This window comes from Aythya ferina (genome assembly GCF_964211825.1).
Source record: "Aythya ferina genome assembly, chromosome: Z".
In the NCBI taxonomy this organism is placed as follows: Eukaryota; Metazoa; Chordata; class Aves; order Anseriformes; family Anatidae; genus Aythya; species Aythya ferina.
In genome coordinates, this window is record NC_140299.1 from 13,628,648 (window position 1) to 13,647,339 (window position 18,692).

General features: G+C 39.9%; 1 protein-coding gene across 7 annotated transcripts in view; it reads right to left on the bottom strand.

Moving 5' to 3' along the window:
• LOC311426589 (leukemia inhibitory factor receptor-like) overlaps positions 1-18,692 on the bottom strand; it is a 114,041-nt gene that overhangs the window by 18,931 nt on the left and 76,418 nt on the right. For all 7 annotated transcript variants that reach the window (XR_014686887.1, XM_084503050.1, XM_084503049.1 and 4 more), the window contains 9 exons: positions 16,370-16,524; positions 15,571-15,691; positions 13,361-13,512; positions 10,932-11,095; positions 9,344-9,518; positions 8,793-9,062; positions 5,845-5,974; positions 3,816-3,979; positions 2,467-2,612 (listed from right to left, as the gene is read on the bottom strand). Coding sequence is in view for 6 of the 7 variants with exons in the window: in XM_084503050.1 (XP_084359176.1) it covers positions 2,467-2,612; positions 3,816-3,979; positions 5,845-5,974; positions 8,793-9,062; positions 9,344-9,518; positions 10,932-11,095; positions 13,361-13,512; positions 15,571-15,691; positions 16,370-16,451 (1,404 nt within the window). In the remaining variant the exon portion in view is untranslated. The remainder of the gene's footprint in view (positions 1-2,466; positions 2,613-3,815; positions 3,980-5,844; positions 5,975-8,792; positions 9,063-9,343; positions 9,519-10,931; positions 11,096-13,360; positions 13,513-15,570; positions 15,692-16,369; positions 16,525-18,692) is intronic.

An 18,692-nucleotide genomic window follows, 5' to 3' on the forward strand; every position in this document is an offset into this window, starting at 1 on the left:
TCCTCTGCTATAACTGTTCCCTAAAAGTGTAAGCCTTCAACAGGATGAACTCTGCACAGAGGAGCAAGCTGCTGCTTCCCACCAACCTCGTCTAGGCCCCCTCTCTTCTATAAGCAGCAAAATGTTTGTGCAGGAGGCAAGCCAGAATTTCACCTTTGGTATTCAGAATCTGAACTCACATCGTGCTTGTGCACAGCAGACTGGGTGGACAAAGGACTTTCTCCTAAGACGTATTCACAGATGCATGCTAAAGGCAGTCCATCTGCACAAGAAGCTTATCATGCAACCTTCATACTAGACAGGGCTTCTTCCTTCAAAACATAGTATCCAAGTCATACCCAGCTGGCCTCTATTCACAGCTCTTACCACAGCACTAGTCTCTCCTGTTATTCTTAAAATGGTGCAAGTGTATAGAACATCTCAGTTTCACGACTACATAAAAATCCCTAAGCCTGGGAATATGTTTTACTGATTCTAATTATAACACATGTGCACCACAGCTGCTGCCAAAAACTGGACTCCAAGTGATTTTAAGCTGCAACTAATTGTGCATTTCTAAAGCCAAACGACAACTTGAAAAATACAAAAAAGCCAACAATCTCTCATATGGATGGAGAAGCTTCTGAAAACATCCTCAAAATGCCATGTAAAAACCCATAACAATTTCACAGCTACTTTTTTATTACAGAGGACACTTGGAAGTTTTTTATTAAGCAACCAAAGACAATGTAACAATGTTGTAAAAGCTTCTACCAAGCTGTGTGCCATGTTTCAAAATGTCTGTAACACAGGGCTCTGATACAGGTGCAGAAAACTTTAAAGTTTGTAGTGGATGACCTTATAATCACTCACTGCTCCAGATTACTGACCCCATACCAGTGCTCATAAGCAATTATGCACCCCAGGCTTCAAGCAGTGCAATTCAGGCTAAACAGAACTATGTAAAACTTTTATTATTATTATTATTATTATTATTATTATTATTATTATTATTATTATTATTATTATTATTATTATTATTATTATTTTATTTTAAGCTGAGCTGGGGGTGGGTGATGCTCAAGCAATTATTTCCACTGCTGACTGCTTCAGAAACAGTAACTGTTGGGAGCAATGAAACACAGACAACTGTGGGTGAGGATATCTCACCACCACACCAAAATCCAACACAGCAGAGCTGTCAGAGTTTGTTATTTACATGTTAAAGCCAGTTTCTTCCTCTGGTAATTCCCAATACCTATGGTTTTCTCCGCAGTGCCTAGTCTCTGGGTACTACTTAGCACATCATTACAGAGCAAATACAAAATCTTAAGGCTTCCACACTCTGAAAATGCTTTGAAAGCATTTAAAAAAATACTCTTATAAAGCACGCATTTATTACCACCCTATTATTTTAGAGACAATGTATATAACAATTATGCTCAGTGTTAGCTGCATCACTTCTGTGGCTTGAGTGACTTCATTCAGGGCTGTGCAACTAAGTGCAACTGGGTAAGAAAATACCTCTGCTAAAGATTGACCTGAGGAATAAGCATTGTTGAAAAGCAGCCTCTGAGTTTAATGTGCTCATATTATAAATTTGGGCTCTGTGCACCGAGACTGTGTAATTCAGCATCCACCTACCTGAGCTGGTCAGAGACACTCCATCTGAACACATGAACAAAGAATTTGGGGGTAAACCTCAGAAAAGCTGAACAGGCAGTTTTGCCATTAGGCTTTCCCACTGACACAGATCACCACGTGCTAAGTTAGGCAATAAGGATGAAGGGCTCCAGCCAGTGAGACAGAGCACCAACACTGGGCAGCAGCTGGAAACCCAAACACTAGGAATCTGAACCCCACCCAAAACCACCACCTCCTACCCAGAGATCCTCACCAGGGATTTACCTACTGATATGCCAGTGGGAGAATCCTTCCTGATCCTGCCTCTACACCACTGCCACACGAGCAGGTTTAGCAACTCCGTATAACAGCCACACACGTGCCAAGTGCTGACAGCAAGCAAATGAAATGTTCTCTGAGGAAAATGGGGGGAAAAAAAACTAAACCAACTAAAGGTTACTAGAGGCAATCAGAAACAACCACTGTGGAAGTCTGCAGGGCCGCAGCAAGACCTGGAATGAATGAATGTTAATACAGTTTGCAACAGGAAGGACAGTCCGCACAGTTGGCAGATTGTTGTCTAAAGGGTCAGCATCAAGTGCTGTGCATGAAGGCATGAATACACCATCTCAAAATACCAAATAATACAATGGTTAAACTGACCTTCCCCTAAACTACCTAAAAGCAACCAACATAAAGAAAGCAGGCAACAATGGAGACAAGCACAACTTTTTCTGATTTTACTAGATGAGCTCCTAGTCATTACTGTATTCATCATTTAATAAGATGACCATAATGAAGCTCTGAAAAAGATCAATATTTGAGCCAAAATAATAATAATAAATCAGTAAAAACAACACTTACCAGTTTTTGCTCAGAGTGACCATTGCTAATTTCAATTTGACACAGAAGCCTGATCTCAGCAAAACTGCCATTTATAAACCAACGCAGATGGACGCTTGTAGAGCTGTTACCAGAAACAGTTAACTTTTCCGGAGTTTTTGGATGAACTTAAAAATTAACAAAAAACAAACAACAAAAAAAACACTTACTATAAGAAAAAATCATTAATTTCAGTTCAGAAAAAATGTTTTTAAAAGATTGAAGAGGATCAGAATAAATAAATTATTTGATTAGCACCTAGAATATCTTGGGCTTCAAAGACACCTGCAAGCAGCCTCATTCCTAAAATGCTTCTTAGTTACCAAATGTGAAAACAAATTTACTTAAGCTGCATGTTTTGGGCATGCATGATAAGGAGACAGAGATTCAAAAAAACATTTCATCTTCTATTTAGTTAATCAAAACAGTGAAATGTGGGGTATTTCAGAAGACCACAGTGACACATGAAATTCACCCAACCTTGGGAACTTTGCAAGTTGTAACTTAAAATCTTCAGACTAGGACAGGGAGGGACTCCTGGATGAACTCTCCCTGTCCCAAACTCCCTCCATGCTAAATTGACCTGCCAATTTACTCTTACAATTGCAGTTTCAAGGTAGTTGTCATTAGGATATAAAAAACACACAAACTTGAACTGCAAATTCAGTTTTTCAGATAGGTTGGCTGAACACTGTAAGTATTGTGAAGCCTTGAATACTAAGCTGTGATTGTGGAGACAGAAAAGGATGGGGAAGAGAGTCAGCAGCAGAAAGGTGGTTGTCTTCTCCCTTTCCTTGATTACACTGAGTGTGCAATGAAATAAGTTCATGACTGCAGATGATCAGGCTATTACCAACAGCAGGTAATGCTTCTGCTATTTTCTTTTAGATCCACTTCTGTATGTTTCAAATGCTTTTGATGTAAACCTGCAAATACTTCGCCTTATAAGCAGACACTGAAATACAGGGTCACTCACAGTTCATGAACTTATGCCTAAATTTTAATTATTAATGCATAATAGAATATGAAGCAACACATAAACAGCAGTTGTTCATTATTAGATCACTAGCAGCATTTATCCATCCAGCATTGTATCCAATCTGGTAGCACTGCTGGGGAGTACTGAAATCTCCTTGTACACCTAATCTTGCCTCAGGACATGCCCTAAGTTTTCTTTTCTTATTTTAAGTTCACATTACCTAAGGAAGCAAAATACTTGTGACAACAAAGCAAAATAATCACAAGCATACTATGTCAGATTTCTTTCAAACCCCAAATAAACAAATGTCTAGCATGCAGTAACCATATCTCTTTCCCTTTATAACTCTTACCTCTCTGACTTATATCAACCAAAAGTGATGCTTCTGTTTGTCCAATAGGATTGGAGACACCTAATAGGAAATTGTAGGTTTTTTGATCACCCAGTACTGGAAAGCCACAGACACGCTCTTTGTTCATTTCATTTACTTCACAGGAAACATTTTTTCCAGATATCCTACAAATCAAAAAAAGTGGGGAAACAATTTTTAATATGGTATTTTCTAGCAACAGTCAGAAGTCTAGACTGAAAACACTACAGAACAATGGGTTCACTGACACACGGCTTACAGAATGATTTGATTGCAGTGACATATCTAATACCTCAACACAGGTGAAAGTGGCATCAGTTGTGACTTGCCCTGTTCTCACATGAAACTCATCTTCCACTATCATAACATTTCCATCCTCTCACTTGTCAAAAGCTTGGAAAACGGGTAGGTCCTGTAAAACCACCTCACAAGCCACAAGTAAGACTCTGATTTGAAGTATCTTTGTTCAGATCAGCATACATTTGCATTGGAAGTATGTTCTTAATTGCCTTCTGAACTAAGGAGATATGACATATTACATCTTTCTATTGGCCCTGCCAAATGTAAAGTAAGATTTGTTGCCTGCGTTACACCCACAACTCCCAGCCATTTTTAAATCAAACGCAGGAGAGGCAGTCTGGTAACACCCAAGACCAGAGCTACATCTTTAAGGGTAAAAAACAAAGTGTCTACGTCTATGTCTACGTCTGTGTCTATGTCTGTGTATAGGAGTTGCTTTAATTACCATCAGCATAAACCTCTCATTCAGTTGCACAAGTTTAATTTCCTCCTTTGGACTTTTCTATTGGTGTGTGTTCTAGCTGAGCTTTGGGCTTTCTCCACGCCACATTCTCCATTTCAATAGCTCAGTGTGGGCTGATGACAAAGATGAGAATATTTATCCTTAAATGCATCATATTCATTTCATCACAGCTTTGGACTGTGCAAAGCAAGCTGGAACTACATCCTCACTAATGAGCTGAATATGGGAAGCCAGTGACTAGCGCTCCTTTCCATTGAATATCTGCTCTGTTTCACCCACCTCTTTGTACTCTACCCAATGACTTTTTTAGCACTAGCATCCTGGACAATATGCGTGACCATAACACCTCATTCCTTTTGACTTGCTTCCAAAGCCACCATGAAACTCTATTTCCCATCTGTTGGGGTGACTCAGGCCTCTCCTGTCTCCCTTCCCTGACTGCTCTTCTGGCATTAAGCGGAACCCTCCTCACCATGGGAATTTTGTTAACTCCTCAAAAGCTTCTAATCATAACTACCATGGAATCCCATTTGCAAGTGGGATTCCAAAAATAGTAATGATTTTTTCCAGAGTAATGATTTTTCACTTTTAAGGCTTTAGATGGACTAGCATGGAAGACAAACTAGTAGAATATCAGCCTTTGCTTCTCTCTGTGGATGTTGCTGGTGTTACTTTTCCTTTTCAATATCTTCCAGGTATTGCACACTTTGCTTGCTCTACACGCTCCAGTTTATGATGCTGGGAGAAGAATGGGAGTAGGCTTATTGCTATTTTCCTTAGCAGAGTTTGGGAAATGCCCCCTGGTTTGTCTTACAATTGCTCCTTAGTGAGTTTCTATCATCCTGCATAGCAGAAGCTCAGTAAATGTCCGAAAGATCTGACAAGGGCAGCACATATTTAAAAATATATATAAATAAATAAATGAGTAAATTAATCCTTCCATCTCCCTGTTTTCTCATATTGGTTTTATTCACATGTTGGCAGCAGTCTGACACAATAAGCCCTTTATTTTGTCATGAGTCCATAATGGCAAAAGTCTTTGGGAAAAGCCATCTTTAATTTTACAAAACTAGGGTAAGGTTTCCCAATTTTGTTTTTGGAGTTAAGTTCCAGCTTCCACAAAATATGTTAGGCTGCAAACAATGGAGACTTTATCTCATTTAAGCAGACATGGAGCAATAAGTAACAGGCAGCAATGGATATATTCCAGTTCTACCTTTCCACTCCTACAATGCTGAATTGTTTTACCTTTCAAATAAGCTGTACTTTGTTCCTCGTTTTCCGTATAGTCCACTGGGTCTACCTGGTTTCCAGGTGCACTTTATTAACTCAAAGTTGGATGTTTCACAGCTGAGATTTTGGGGAATATCAGGGGCATCTGTAGCATAAAAGGAAACCAAAACAGTTAGACAATGTATTCTCAACCAAGTGTGACAGTTTTGGGCTATTAGTTTTCTGAAAGCATCACAAGTAGTTCTGTTTTTCTAATAGGTCTAGACTGTGTGCTGCAGAACACATAGTAATATTTACTCTCCAACCATATAAATAACATTCTTAAATGAATAAATAAATAAATAAATGGATAATTACTATCAGCCCCAACTGACTAACACTTGACTTTAGACTTCTAAGTGGGTGGGTAAGCTGGTAAATCACATGCAAATATGTTCACAAGCTCTAGGCTCTGACCTGGAAGTGTTTCACTAAAACTCTGCCAAGACATTTCCAAAATTGTGAGCGTCAGTTTAGCCACTGAGCAATTTACAAATGCTGTCAGTTACGTATCACGTTTTTTAATGTGCCATCCCCGCCAGTGCTTCAAATTCTTCAGCCAAGTCACGTTAAGAAGATGTTCCCTTTGGCATGAATTCCACACTGAGTTTGAAAGTTAAAGCAAGCCCTGAATGTCTCATTTTCACCTTTGCATTGAAAGTGATTATTTTTTTTTTTTATTTTGTTCTTTTCTCCCATACTACTGTAGACTGCCCTCCTGGGATGGTAGCATAGATGGGGTAACCAGGCTGATGTGAGGCTGTGCAGAGCCCTTATCTGAACTCCTGTACACATTTCCTCAAGAGGTAGCTGAAAAGCATCCATGTAGCTGCCTTACCAAAGGGGTACTAACACAAGAGGCAACAGTGTCAGGTGTAGTTCAGAATATGAGCAGAGGGATAAAAAGAATACTTACTTTGCCAGAACTAAGCTAAGTGGTTTGGAGACACATTTATTTCCTCTACCATCTCTCCCTCAAATGTGTCTCATCAGCAAAAGCATCCTGACAAGTCTTCTCCCTCCCCACTAAGTAGGTACGCTGGCAAGTACCAGAAACAGTGACAAGAAACAGAATTCACCATGTCCCAGCTCTTACATTTTTCTGCAAAAACTACTGCATGGGAAAACCCTAAGGGATTGTCACATACTTCATACATGGAACACTGACATATATGTGGAAGGTTCTTGCATAGAAGCAAACAGTGCACAAATAATGTAAAAATTGCATCTCACTTTAAAGTCATAAAAGGTTGGATTCTGTTTTGCATTTGCTATCAGACAATGAATATGCAAAGTTGGTGAGAGGAGGCACAGCCTCAAACTCGGAACACATTTTCAAAATGAGTCCCTCAATCCCGAGGACCCTAAGTTCAAACATAAGAGTGTGCAATGGGGAACAGGAGCTATTGGAAGATGACAACTCTTGTAACCACTATGGGGAAAACACACAAAATGCTGAAGTGACCAATTATAGGAAAGAAGAACCATGTACTTTCAACAGTTTGTTTCAAGAGGTAGCTGAATCTGGAAGAGATTTCTGAGGCTGGCAAGGTTACACAGAGAAGATGCACAATGATTCAGCATCTTTAAAGAAACTTTTAAAATAATATTTAAAAGATTATCCAAGGAAGATGAATTGTCAGCTGCATTCCTTCACTATCGTTAGTTCCCAAGAAGCTACTGCCTGGACGAGCATCTGTTACTGCTTCAAGTCTGTTTTATTACTTTCATTTGACTGGTTGGTAAATATTTTTTTTTCACTTACTATTCTTGCTTTTCCTCTTACTTTGTTAAGGACCAAACTGAAATTGATGTAAATTGAAAGTGATAAAAACTGAGTACAAATCTTCAACTGTTAATAAACTACTGAGTATTTCAGATAATGGTGAAGTGCATTATGAAGGGATATCAAGAAGGAAAGCTGACACTACACCAGTTTATAGGAGAATCTCACATGTAGTTACATGAATACTCCTTCCCCTCATCCTCTCAGCCCTTGTCACCTCCATGTGATGGAGTTTCCACAAACAAGTTTGATGGGTCAACCCTGGCTACACATACAGACTGAGGGATGAGAGGCTGGAGAGCAGCACCACAGAAAGGGAGTTGGGAGTTCTGGTTGATGGGAAGTTGGACATGAGCCAGCAGTGTGCCCTGGAAGCCAGGAGGGCCAACTGCACCCTGGGGTGCATCAGGCACGGCATTGCTAGCTGGTCGAGGGAAGGGATTGTCCTGCTCTGCTCTTCCCTGGTGTGGCTTCGCCTCCAGCACTGTGTGCATCCTTGGGTACCACAGTATAGGAAGGACATAAAACTGTTAGAGAGTGTCCAAAGGAGTGCTACAAAGATGGTAAAGGGTCTAGAGTCACAAGATGTGTGAAAAGCAGCAGTCCCTTGGTTTGTTCATCCCCGAGCAGAGCAGGCTGAGGGGAGGCCTCATGGCGGCCTGCAGCTCCCTCACGAGGGGAGCGGAGGGGCAGGCGCTGAGCTCTGCTCTCTGGGGACAGCGACAGGGCCCGAGGGAACAGCATGGAGCTGGGACAGGGGAGGGTCAGGCTGGGGGTTAGGGAAAGGTTCTGCACCCAGAGGGTGGTTGGGCACTGGGACAGGCTCCCCAGGGCAGTGGGCACAGCACCGAACTGCTGGAGTTCAAGAAGCGTTTGGACAAAGGCTTCTCAGACATAGGGTTTGATATGTGGGTGGTGTGGAGCCAGGAGCTGGACTTGATGATCCTTACTTGTGGGTCCCTTCCAACTCAGCATATTCTATGATTCTATGGCTGTAAGTAAAATCCCAGCTCATCCTCAGAAACTAAAAACCAGAAAATAGCAGGGAAGCCACAATAGCATCTGTTTACTAGCAGAACCCTAGGGTTCTCAAAATTATTTTGATTTTCGTAAGGTTAGTAAACATAATTATACATACATCCCACAAACAAGACAGTTCCATCCATCCCATCCTCAGACAGACTGCACACTACATTTGTCCCACTGGTGTCTGAAGCACTGGCATTTAGCACTCTGATTGCACTGCTCCGACTGCTCAGACGTATTAGTGGGTATACTTCTGGTCCATAAGTCATCCGTTTTATCTGCTGTCCTTCTTCATGAACACAACAAATTGTCACATCTGAACCAACTGCCACTACAGTGTCCTGAGGAAAAACCCCACTCCCATGGGGCTCAGTATCTTTTCCTAGCAGAGAAGGAAGAAAAGAAAATAAAAACAAAAACAAAACAAAATGTGAACAATTCGCTACAAATATGCTGTCAATCAGCTAAAACATGTCTCAGGAGTACATCAGTGCACTCAAATCAATGTTTACTAGGTTTCATTAACCAATGGTTACATCATTTCTCTATTCAAAATGCCCCCACAAGCAGCAAGTCATCAAAGCCTAAACACTTTCCCTCTCACTTTGGTTTAGTTTTCATAAAGCAATCAAAGTCTGTGTGGTCGTACGGGAACAAACATACCAGGGGACACTTCTACTGGGCTCCAGTCACTCCAATCCTTGTGGCCAACAAACTGTGTTATGTTAATAAAACAGCGAATCTTCACATAATGTGATGTACACTCCAAAGGCATATCTGATGTCCAGTTCCAAGAAAGAATGATGTCTTCATGGGTCAGTTTTGAATAATAAGTTACCTATAAAGTTTTCCCCCCAAAAAACAAAGAGAGCATATGAACAGTTGTTAACAAAGACATACGATCTTAGAGCTGTCAATGGAATGGCAAATTAAGTGAGGTAAATAACAAACTCCTGAGAGGTGGTCAGGGTGTCTCACCTAACTTTCAGTTTCTTTGTGAATTTACTTGAATAAAAGCCCGACATGCTAAACAGCCCTCCAGCCAGGTAAGCTACCTGCCAGGAATACCATAGGATAGACATCTGAGGGATAGCAGGCAGCTTGTCATACATTTCAAAAGGTCTATGTTGCACCCCAGAACACGGAGCTTCTCCTAGACTGGGTTATGCTCCAACATTTCCAAAACAAAATTCTTCCAAATTTCAATACCAGGCTACATATTTTGTAGTTTCTCCAACCTAAAAAGTATAGAATAGGTCTACAAATTCACCTAGAAAAAATGTGGGTTCCATTTGCCAAACTCTGGTTAAATTCATGATATTGAGCTGTGTCCTCAGGATACCTGCTGGTATATATATATATTGCCTAATGACTGCTGAAAAACATAACCTTTCAGAAAAGAGTTTTTTTCATGTAATGAAAGGTTACGGAATCTAGTGATTTACTGGTGAAAAAACAATGCATTGTTTGAAAGAACAGTTCTGGGGTAATTGGAATTGGCTTTTCTATTTATTTCAAAGAAATCAGTAAAACCTGAATACTCACTGTCAGAACAAGTGAAAGAAAGACCCATTTCATATGAAAAATCTATGGCTTCCATAAATAATATACGGAAGCATATTAATTTTGATATCTGTTTATCACCATTCCTGTAAGTGAGATGTTGCACAAATAACAGAAATTACAGCCCCTTTCCTAGGAATTTTTTAAAACTCCAGAAACTGATGCACAGCAAAGAGAATATCCTTTAAAAATGCATCAGAGACAAAGAAAAAATAATTTATTCCCCTGTTTTGAGTAAATTGCTTGGTATACTTAAATAGACAAAGAACTTATGAATTAGTTTGGCTACATCATCTGGACTTTTCTTTTGGGAAGGTATCACAAGGAAAAGTCACAAGGAAAAGCAAACAACATTCGCAGACCACCAAGACCTGAGACACTACTGGAGAAATAAAGCAGAAACAATCGTGTAAAATATCTGCCAAATTCATAAGCAAGTTCTAAATTAAAAAAAAAAAAAGGTACTAGATTTAAAAAATAAGAAAAAAAGCTGTGTAAGTACTGACAGCATAACACCCAGTGTCTGCACAAAACTTTGAAAGCTACCAAAAAGTTACCTACCAGTAGCATGACTACACATGGGTTCTGCAAAGCCCTACAATCTGCATTACTGTCAGCTTTCTCCAAATGACCTCCTACATTACTGGGGGCAAAAACTGCATATATATGTTTTTCATAAAGGACTTACTTGTGTGACTTTTTCCATTGTTTCCTTACGGAGAATCTCAATCTGCCAAAAGGCATCCAGTCCATATGGGAAGATTGATCCGTTATCACTCCACTTCAGAGTTAATGTGGAAGTTGGAAAGTCAGGTGTTAAACTAAGAATGTGTGGAGCAAGTGGAATAAATGCTTGAAAAAGAGAAGGGGGGAGGAAAAAACCATATTCAAGTTATTAGTCAGCAACACTAACCCTACAGGTGTTTAACAGCCACATCTGTGCTCTGAATTGGCTACTAGCCATACAAACATGTAACTCAACCTCTGTGATTAGAACAAGATGTGCTCTGTCATTACTTGAACAGCAAAGTTCCCAGGAAAGCACAGGTGCTGATGAGTCACCAGGTAGCAGTTTCTTCTAACATCTCAGCATGCAGACATGTGAGTAAGTGATTGTGAATATAACTCTTCATAATGTGCAGCAAGGAAGGCATGGTATTTTTCACAACTTTCATCCAACGCCACAGAGAGTGTACATGATAATTGAAGTATACAGAAGAATTCAACTAGGGAGGAGGATATAAAATCCTCCAAAGAAAGAAGGGAGTGTTCCAGAAAAGGGGGGATTCACAACAAAAGCAAGAGCAGAGAGATAGGAGAGCAGAAGCACAGTGTGCAAGAAGCTCACGTGAGGCTCTGGAGAGGATCATGAGGAATATGATTGTAAGCTACAAGAAATATAAAAGGCATGACATGGTGATGGGGACAGGACAAGGATGTTAAACAGAAGCATCTCTTCTACAAATGGGTGGTGGTGAAGCAAGAGGCTGAGAAGCAGGCAAGGTTACAGCAGTTCAAGTGGAATTGGGCCTGGTGCAGGATAAATCCTGTTTTTTAAATGTGTGATTTATCCAGCTTGGGTCCTGGCCAAAGCTTTGAGAGCCTGCAATATGTTCAGCACGATTAACATGCTATGCAGGATATCTTGTGAGGAACTGGAGAGGCCCATCCTGCCTGGAGGCAGCAAGATGCTGGGGGACCCAGTCTGTTCCCCACATATTTTTTAGTTCTGTTTTGTTCAAGGTTTCTAAGCTGCTTTCAGTGGAAGAGAAAACTGAGCCATGGATAAGAAGGACTACTGAATTTAGAGTTGGGGTGCATTAAAGGAATACGGAGGCAAGCAAAAACCAAAGAATAAATTATAAGCAAGTGTGGCAGATGGTGCCAATGCTTACAACTTATGAACCTGGATGATTAGTGAAGCTGGAACTGGAACTGAGAAGCACCAAAAGACATAAAGCTGAAGGAAAACAATAGCTGTCAAATAGTCCAGAAGTTTTAAGTTCTGCTTCTGTAAGAAACACTTGGAAGCAGCTAGTGATGCTAAACCTGACCAACAGGGAAAAGTGAAATTGGAAATCCACAGCATAATGCCAATGGCTAAAACCATTGGAACAGATTGCATTGGAGTAGGAAGGGGAGATAGAGATTGCTATTTTAACAAAACAGCTATAAAGATGGAGAATGCGTAAGTCTGTACACTTGCTGAAGGAAACTCAAGGCAGGGAGGCTGCAAGCATACATATTGACTAGGATAAGAGAATCAGCTTTTGAACACTGAAATCCAAACTTGGGGAAATTTCCTCAGAGCAAACCAAGCCACAGTGCTATCATCTTGGTAGGAGGCAATGTAGAGCACAGCTGCCTCAACCTGGAGATGCTTTCTTGCTTTTTTATACCTATAGAAGAAAGGAATTAGGAAAATTTCTTTGTCACTGACTCCAGTATGATTCAGCCCAGCTTCCATGCATAGATGTATTTGCACAGTTTCATATGCATTTGAACAGAATGGTTACGTTGAGTATATTTTAAGAAAATATGAGCCTGTGAGGAGTGACACTTCATATAACTACCCTTAAAGTATTGCAAAATTGCAGGAATAAACTACTTCATTCTGTAGTTGTTCAGCATTTCAGAGAGGAGAGAGGGCAAGAGGAAGTTTAATCTGCCTTTTGCAAGTCGAGTCTGAGCAAATGCACTTTATGCTCTGTGTAGGTACTTCAGAATGTGGAGTAGTAACTATTTTACTTTTTTTTTTAAAAACTTTTTTCTTTTAACCTATTTGTATTTAGAGTAGTAACTATTTTCTTTTTCCATGTAACAAGGAAAACAATTACACAGATTTATTAGGGTACTGTAACAGTATTGGGCTTTGTATTATCCTCACTTTCTGTCCCCCATTTCTCTGCTAGGATATATGCATAGAGTGGTGTTCTTTTTCTCCCTGAGGGAGGAGAGAAAGCAACCTTTTATATATGCATAGATTCATATGGACTTAGCACATCAACATTTTAATACAGGAATACTGCCAAAGAAAACTGCAAGCATATACAATCCAAGAGCATTTTTAATCATAGTATAAAGGCTTTATGTACATACATAAAACCTGACACTTACAGATGTCTTTCTTGCGAATTTCAAATTCTCTGGTAGCAAAAGGAGTTCCAGAAATGCTGTTTGTGGTTATTTTAATGGTGGTGGAGCTCTCTGGGACTGGAATCTCGACCCTTTTCTCCTTAGTTTTAAAACACTCTGTAAGAGGGTGGTCACTGAAAAAAAGCAGAGAGGATTAAGCAGGTATTTCGGCTGATAGGAAGTTCAGACAAGTTAAGTCTTGTTCCTAGGACAGCAATAAAACACAAATTCCCTGAAATATAATGAAAAGAGCTCCATATCAAGTCTTATGAAGGAGTAACACTTGTATGGGCTTTGGTTAGAATCAGATTAACAGACCTTCCTTCTTCTTTCAAGACTCTTTTCATAGTGGCAGACCATGCACTAGTTGTATGATTTAGCTACCCAGCTGTTAAGAGAACACATCAAAGTGAAAAACTGACTTTTTAACCAGAATACACGTTTCTAGAACTTATAGTCACCATGAATCAAAATAAATAAATAAAATATCAAAATAAACTAAATAAAAAAGCAAAACTCAATAGTATTCCTGTTCTTTCCTTATATTTCCTGACTCCCTCTCCTTTCATTTCTTCCCTAAGTGATGGTATATGGATGCAAACCACATGTTCACCCATCTGTGTCCCCATCTCAAAACAAATTCTTCAGCTCCCTGCTGCTGTTCAGCTAGTGGGGAAAGAGCAGAGGGCAGGGGAGAGAACAACTAAGATTCCAGATGGAAATACAGTCTGCACATTATGTTTGTGCAGTGCTCAGCACAATGTGATCTGGCCTTTGTCTGGAGGTCGTAGATACATACCTAAAACAACAATGCATGGGTCAAGTCCCTTCGCTCATAATCATTGATATGCAACTAGAAAGGAAAAAAGTTTGGAAAAATCCAAATCTTCCTCTTGGGGCAATGATGGGAGGAAGGAAAGCAAAGAGAACAATGCCAGACTTCCTGCTGAGAGATTATTACTCACTTATGAACTGGAACAGGACCTTGGAACTCCTATCAGCTAGAGTCAAGAGCTTGAGTTGAGCTTTCCAGATTCACGCAACACACTGGACTAGTGAAAGCCAGTTGAGACCTGAGTGCTCAGAACAGCATTCATTCCTCTTCTGTACTGGGATATCACTAGAGATTGTTTGGGAAACTGAAAAATAAAACCTCTTTCCCTCAGGGAGGTCCGCACAAAGCTCATCCCTCAGACTCTGCTTTGGGGTCCCAAGCTTGCTCTGCTTTGCTAAGGAGAAACAGCAGCAGCTATTTAGCTGTTGTTGTTCTGAGGGCAGTACCTCGTCAACTCTGCACTCCTGAACTCTGGCTACAGTATCACATATATGCAATTTTTGTATAGAAATGATAGCTGGCAACATGGGAGGAATAACTAGACAAAGAAAAGCATGTAGGTGGAAGAAGTGCAGCCAAGTCCTGGGACCCCAAGGAAAAGTCTGGGCTGCCTGCAGAATTTACAGGAAAAAAGACAGTACAAATATCTGGACTGGGGGCAGGATCAAGATGCAAAAAGGATTTGAACTCATCCCTAGCACATGATAAGTATTTGGCAGGCCCACAGCATGGGGAATTGCAGATGTAGTTCTCCTTAGTGAAAAACATACTGAAGATTCACGTTTTCTAATGTTTCTTGAAATTTTCAACTGTGTGTTTACTTCCAAGAGGCTATTGCAATTGTGGACTCATCTTCATGTTACCTCTAACACAATGATCTCCAGACGACTTAAAATTCATATATAAGACAGTCACCAAGAGATTTTTAATGTTTTTCCACGTGAATCTTGACACTTATGTCATATATTCTACCACTTTGGCACGTAACATCAGGATTTTCTTCTTCCAACTATCATTTCCTTTTGGATTGAGTATGGTATGAAGATGTCCCTTATGAAAACTCTGAGCAAGGGATAGGCAGACACACAGAGAAGTCTGAGTAACTGAGAGGATCTTCCAGCCCTTTGAAGAGAGCAAGCAGGAGATTTTGGCAAGAGAATTGTTAGCATGAAAAAAAACTTTGCCAGAAACCCCTCCATTGCCTGAATTAACATTGCCTGAAGAGAGCACCACCCAAGGACAACCGACAGGCAGATTCTTAGGAAACAACAGCATCACAAATTCCATGGGCTGCGACTGAGTCATAACTATACTTTCATCACAGTTTGGTAGTTTGCAACCAGGTATATATACTTACTTGGTAGTGTAACAAAAGTCAGTTTGTCCATGTCTTCTTCTAGAAGAGACATCCCATGTACAGACCATTTTACGTAAATTGTGTGTGACACATTTTAAATTCTGGGGGTCCTCTGGAGAACCTGAAATCATATAAGAACTTCAGTGAACAACTGCAAAACAACTGCTATTGTTCATATTTATAGCCATTAATTTTACATGTTTACTGCATACTTGTCTGACTGGTATTTTAAAACTGTTGTATGATTTTTGTGTGCCTTATTACAGACAGCAACAGACTGTGACAGCCACACTACTTTCTAGAAGTACAAGAAATCTGGGTTTATATTTGTGTGCAATGACACAGGCAGCTGTCTCCATTCCTAGCCTAGCCTAATAAGCAGGCTTGGGGCCAATGGCAAAACCGCAAGCTTTGATGATAAACTTAATGAGTTTTTTGCTCTCCTCTGTTGTCCCACATGGAGGCCAATTAATGATAGAAGGGCAATTAATGATAATGTGTGAAATTGTCACAGACAGCTGACATATACAGCAAGAAGGTCTCGATGCAGGCATTTACACCAAGTGCATATGCAGGCTATCACAGTTACATTGTGCACCCCGTTTTGCACTGGTTTACAAAATGCCACTGGTTGCTGGAAAGCAGAGACCAGGCCTAGCGACACCTCTATCCTGTGGACAGTGGAGGGACCACAGAGGTGAAGATTTTTGAACATACATATACTAGGAAAGCAACATAATTAAGTGTTATCAGTACAGAGATACAGAGAAAAAGTAGATGTTGAATTATATACACTCACCTATCTCCTGACTATGTACTAAGCTTGTTAAACATAAAATAGCTAGTGCTAAAAGACAGCGGAGGCTTGGATTTTTCCTCATTCTTCTAGTGTTTGTTTTCCAAATGGCAGCTTCAAGTAGGAATAAGTGTCATCTTCCAACAAGCTGGTCAGTTCTAAAATTAAAAACAAAAACAAACAAACAAAAAAAAACTTTGAAATTCCAGACCTGGCACTCCACAAACGACACTTTTTGTTCCATCTATTTTTCTTCTACTGTGCTGCCCCCAGGCATAGTATTGCCTTTCCTTTCTTTGTCTGGCAAACAAACCTTTTTTGCTATTTTCACTGTCCCAAGCACTTCCTTGATGCATGTTTTTTCAGCAAGGCATTTCAAAGATAACTCTAGGAATCACACACATGGAAAATTCAACTGTCCACAGACCTCTGTCAGGACTACCTGATGCCAGAACAGAACAGATATGGCAGCATATTCCCCTAGAACAGTTTGTGTTTGCTTTTTTTTTTTTTTTTTTTTTTCCAATTTAGATCATGTGTCACATTTACAAATGGTCCTGGGTACCATGAATGCAAGTGTCCCCTGCTTTGGGTAAAGGTCTAAGGGGACAGCGTAGTTCAGATTTCCTCTGCTTGCTCCTCATGTTGTTGCTACTCAAAGCCATCGGATGCCTGAGATACTGCAGAACCAGAGCTGATCACCCTGGATACGTGCTGCTCTAAATATTGACCTTAAGATAAAAAAAATAATAATAATCTAGAATATTATGTTTAATGTGTTCTTTGAAGATTAATGAGTTGCATGTTTTCCAAAGAGAAGTTCATCAGGATCTGAGGAGCACATTCAGTTCCACCCACATACTGGCCAACATCAGGTTTTGTTCTCAAAAAGAAAACTGCAGGAAAGCTTATCTTCAAGCTCAGCCAGTCCCTGAAGCATTGTTTCCCAAACCACCTGAAAGCTTTGAAAACATGAGCATCCTCTCAGAGACCACTCTATGTATCAAAGGGCCTTCTTGTAGTGACAAAGATCAGGAGCTGGATAATTTTCACATAGGAAAACAGCCGAGCCACTGTGTCCTACAGAGCAGTCTTCTATAACTCACATTTTGTTCAGGCTAGTTCTTTCAAAAGATGTCTCAAGTGGAAAAGCACCTGACCTTGTCTTAGAAGTCTTCCAAATCTAGATGTACATCACTGCCAGAATTACAAGCTTTGTCTAAAGGCTTCTGGTAATTTTAAAAGAAATAAAGTCCTTTTAGTCTTTATAAAGTCCTTGAGTCTTTATAAAGTCCTCTGCAGTCAACAGGAGGATGTTCCCTTGTGCCTCTTTTTTTTTTTTTTTTTTTAATTATTAATTTATTTTTTCTTAAGAAAATCTCCCTCATGGATAAACTGGTAATGCTACAAACGCTCTTCTGCCCATCTCCAATCTGTCTGTGCTATGTGAGAAACAGCAGCACTACATCATACAATCCAGACCTGTTCACAAATGGCCCCTTCTCTTGGTCTGCAATAGCCACACTGAGGGAAGGGCCCAGACAACACACAAGCTAATAGAAATGCTATGTTAAAGGTCAATATTATATTTGGAAGGAAGAAACACCCTTAAAACTTACAACTTATTCTATTTTTACCATGTTCCCAAGTGAGTTCTTCAGAACTCACTAAACATACACTAATTTAAACTATAAAACTCCTAGACACATTAAATTCTTATTTTTATACATTCCTAAACTGTAATATCCATGCCACGTAATTTGGTAAGGGCTGTATAAGGAGTGAGGGTTGACAAATCCATATTCCGGTAAAGATGAATTAAGAACTTGCGAGCACTTCAAATTTAATACTCTCAATGGAAGAAGCACCCCACTTCATTTTGGCATCTCTTCGGGGCTTCATATCATATTTGTTCATGTTACTGATGGAAACCCATGACATAAGCTCCAGGCTTGAACTTTGCTCACAACTCTCTCACTTTAGCAGGAATGTGAAGACCACTTGGAGAGACTTGGGAGTTACGTGAACAAAATGACTAAATTCCATTTGATATATATATATATATATATATATATATCAAACAATGGCTTGTTTGTCAATACTTAAGGTATTTCTTCAAAGGCCATTTCAAGTTTGCAGAAAAGTCCATAAACAAAACTTCAAGCTTTATATCAAAATTAGATGACAGTGCCCTGTTAGCTTGTAGAAACCACGAACAGAATAGAAAAAAGGGAAAACACCGATACCACTTGAAGCAGAGAAAACTGTGGATTGTGAAGTTAATTAAACCTCAAACCACTCACTTTCTAAACACACAGCTGTACAG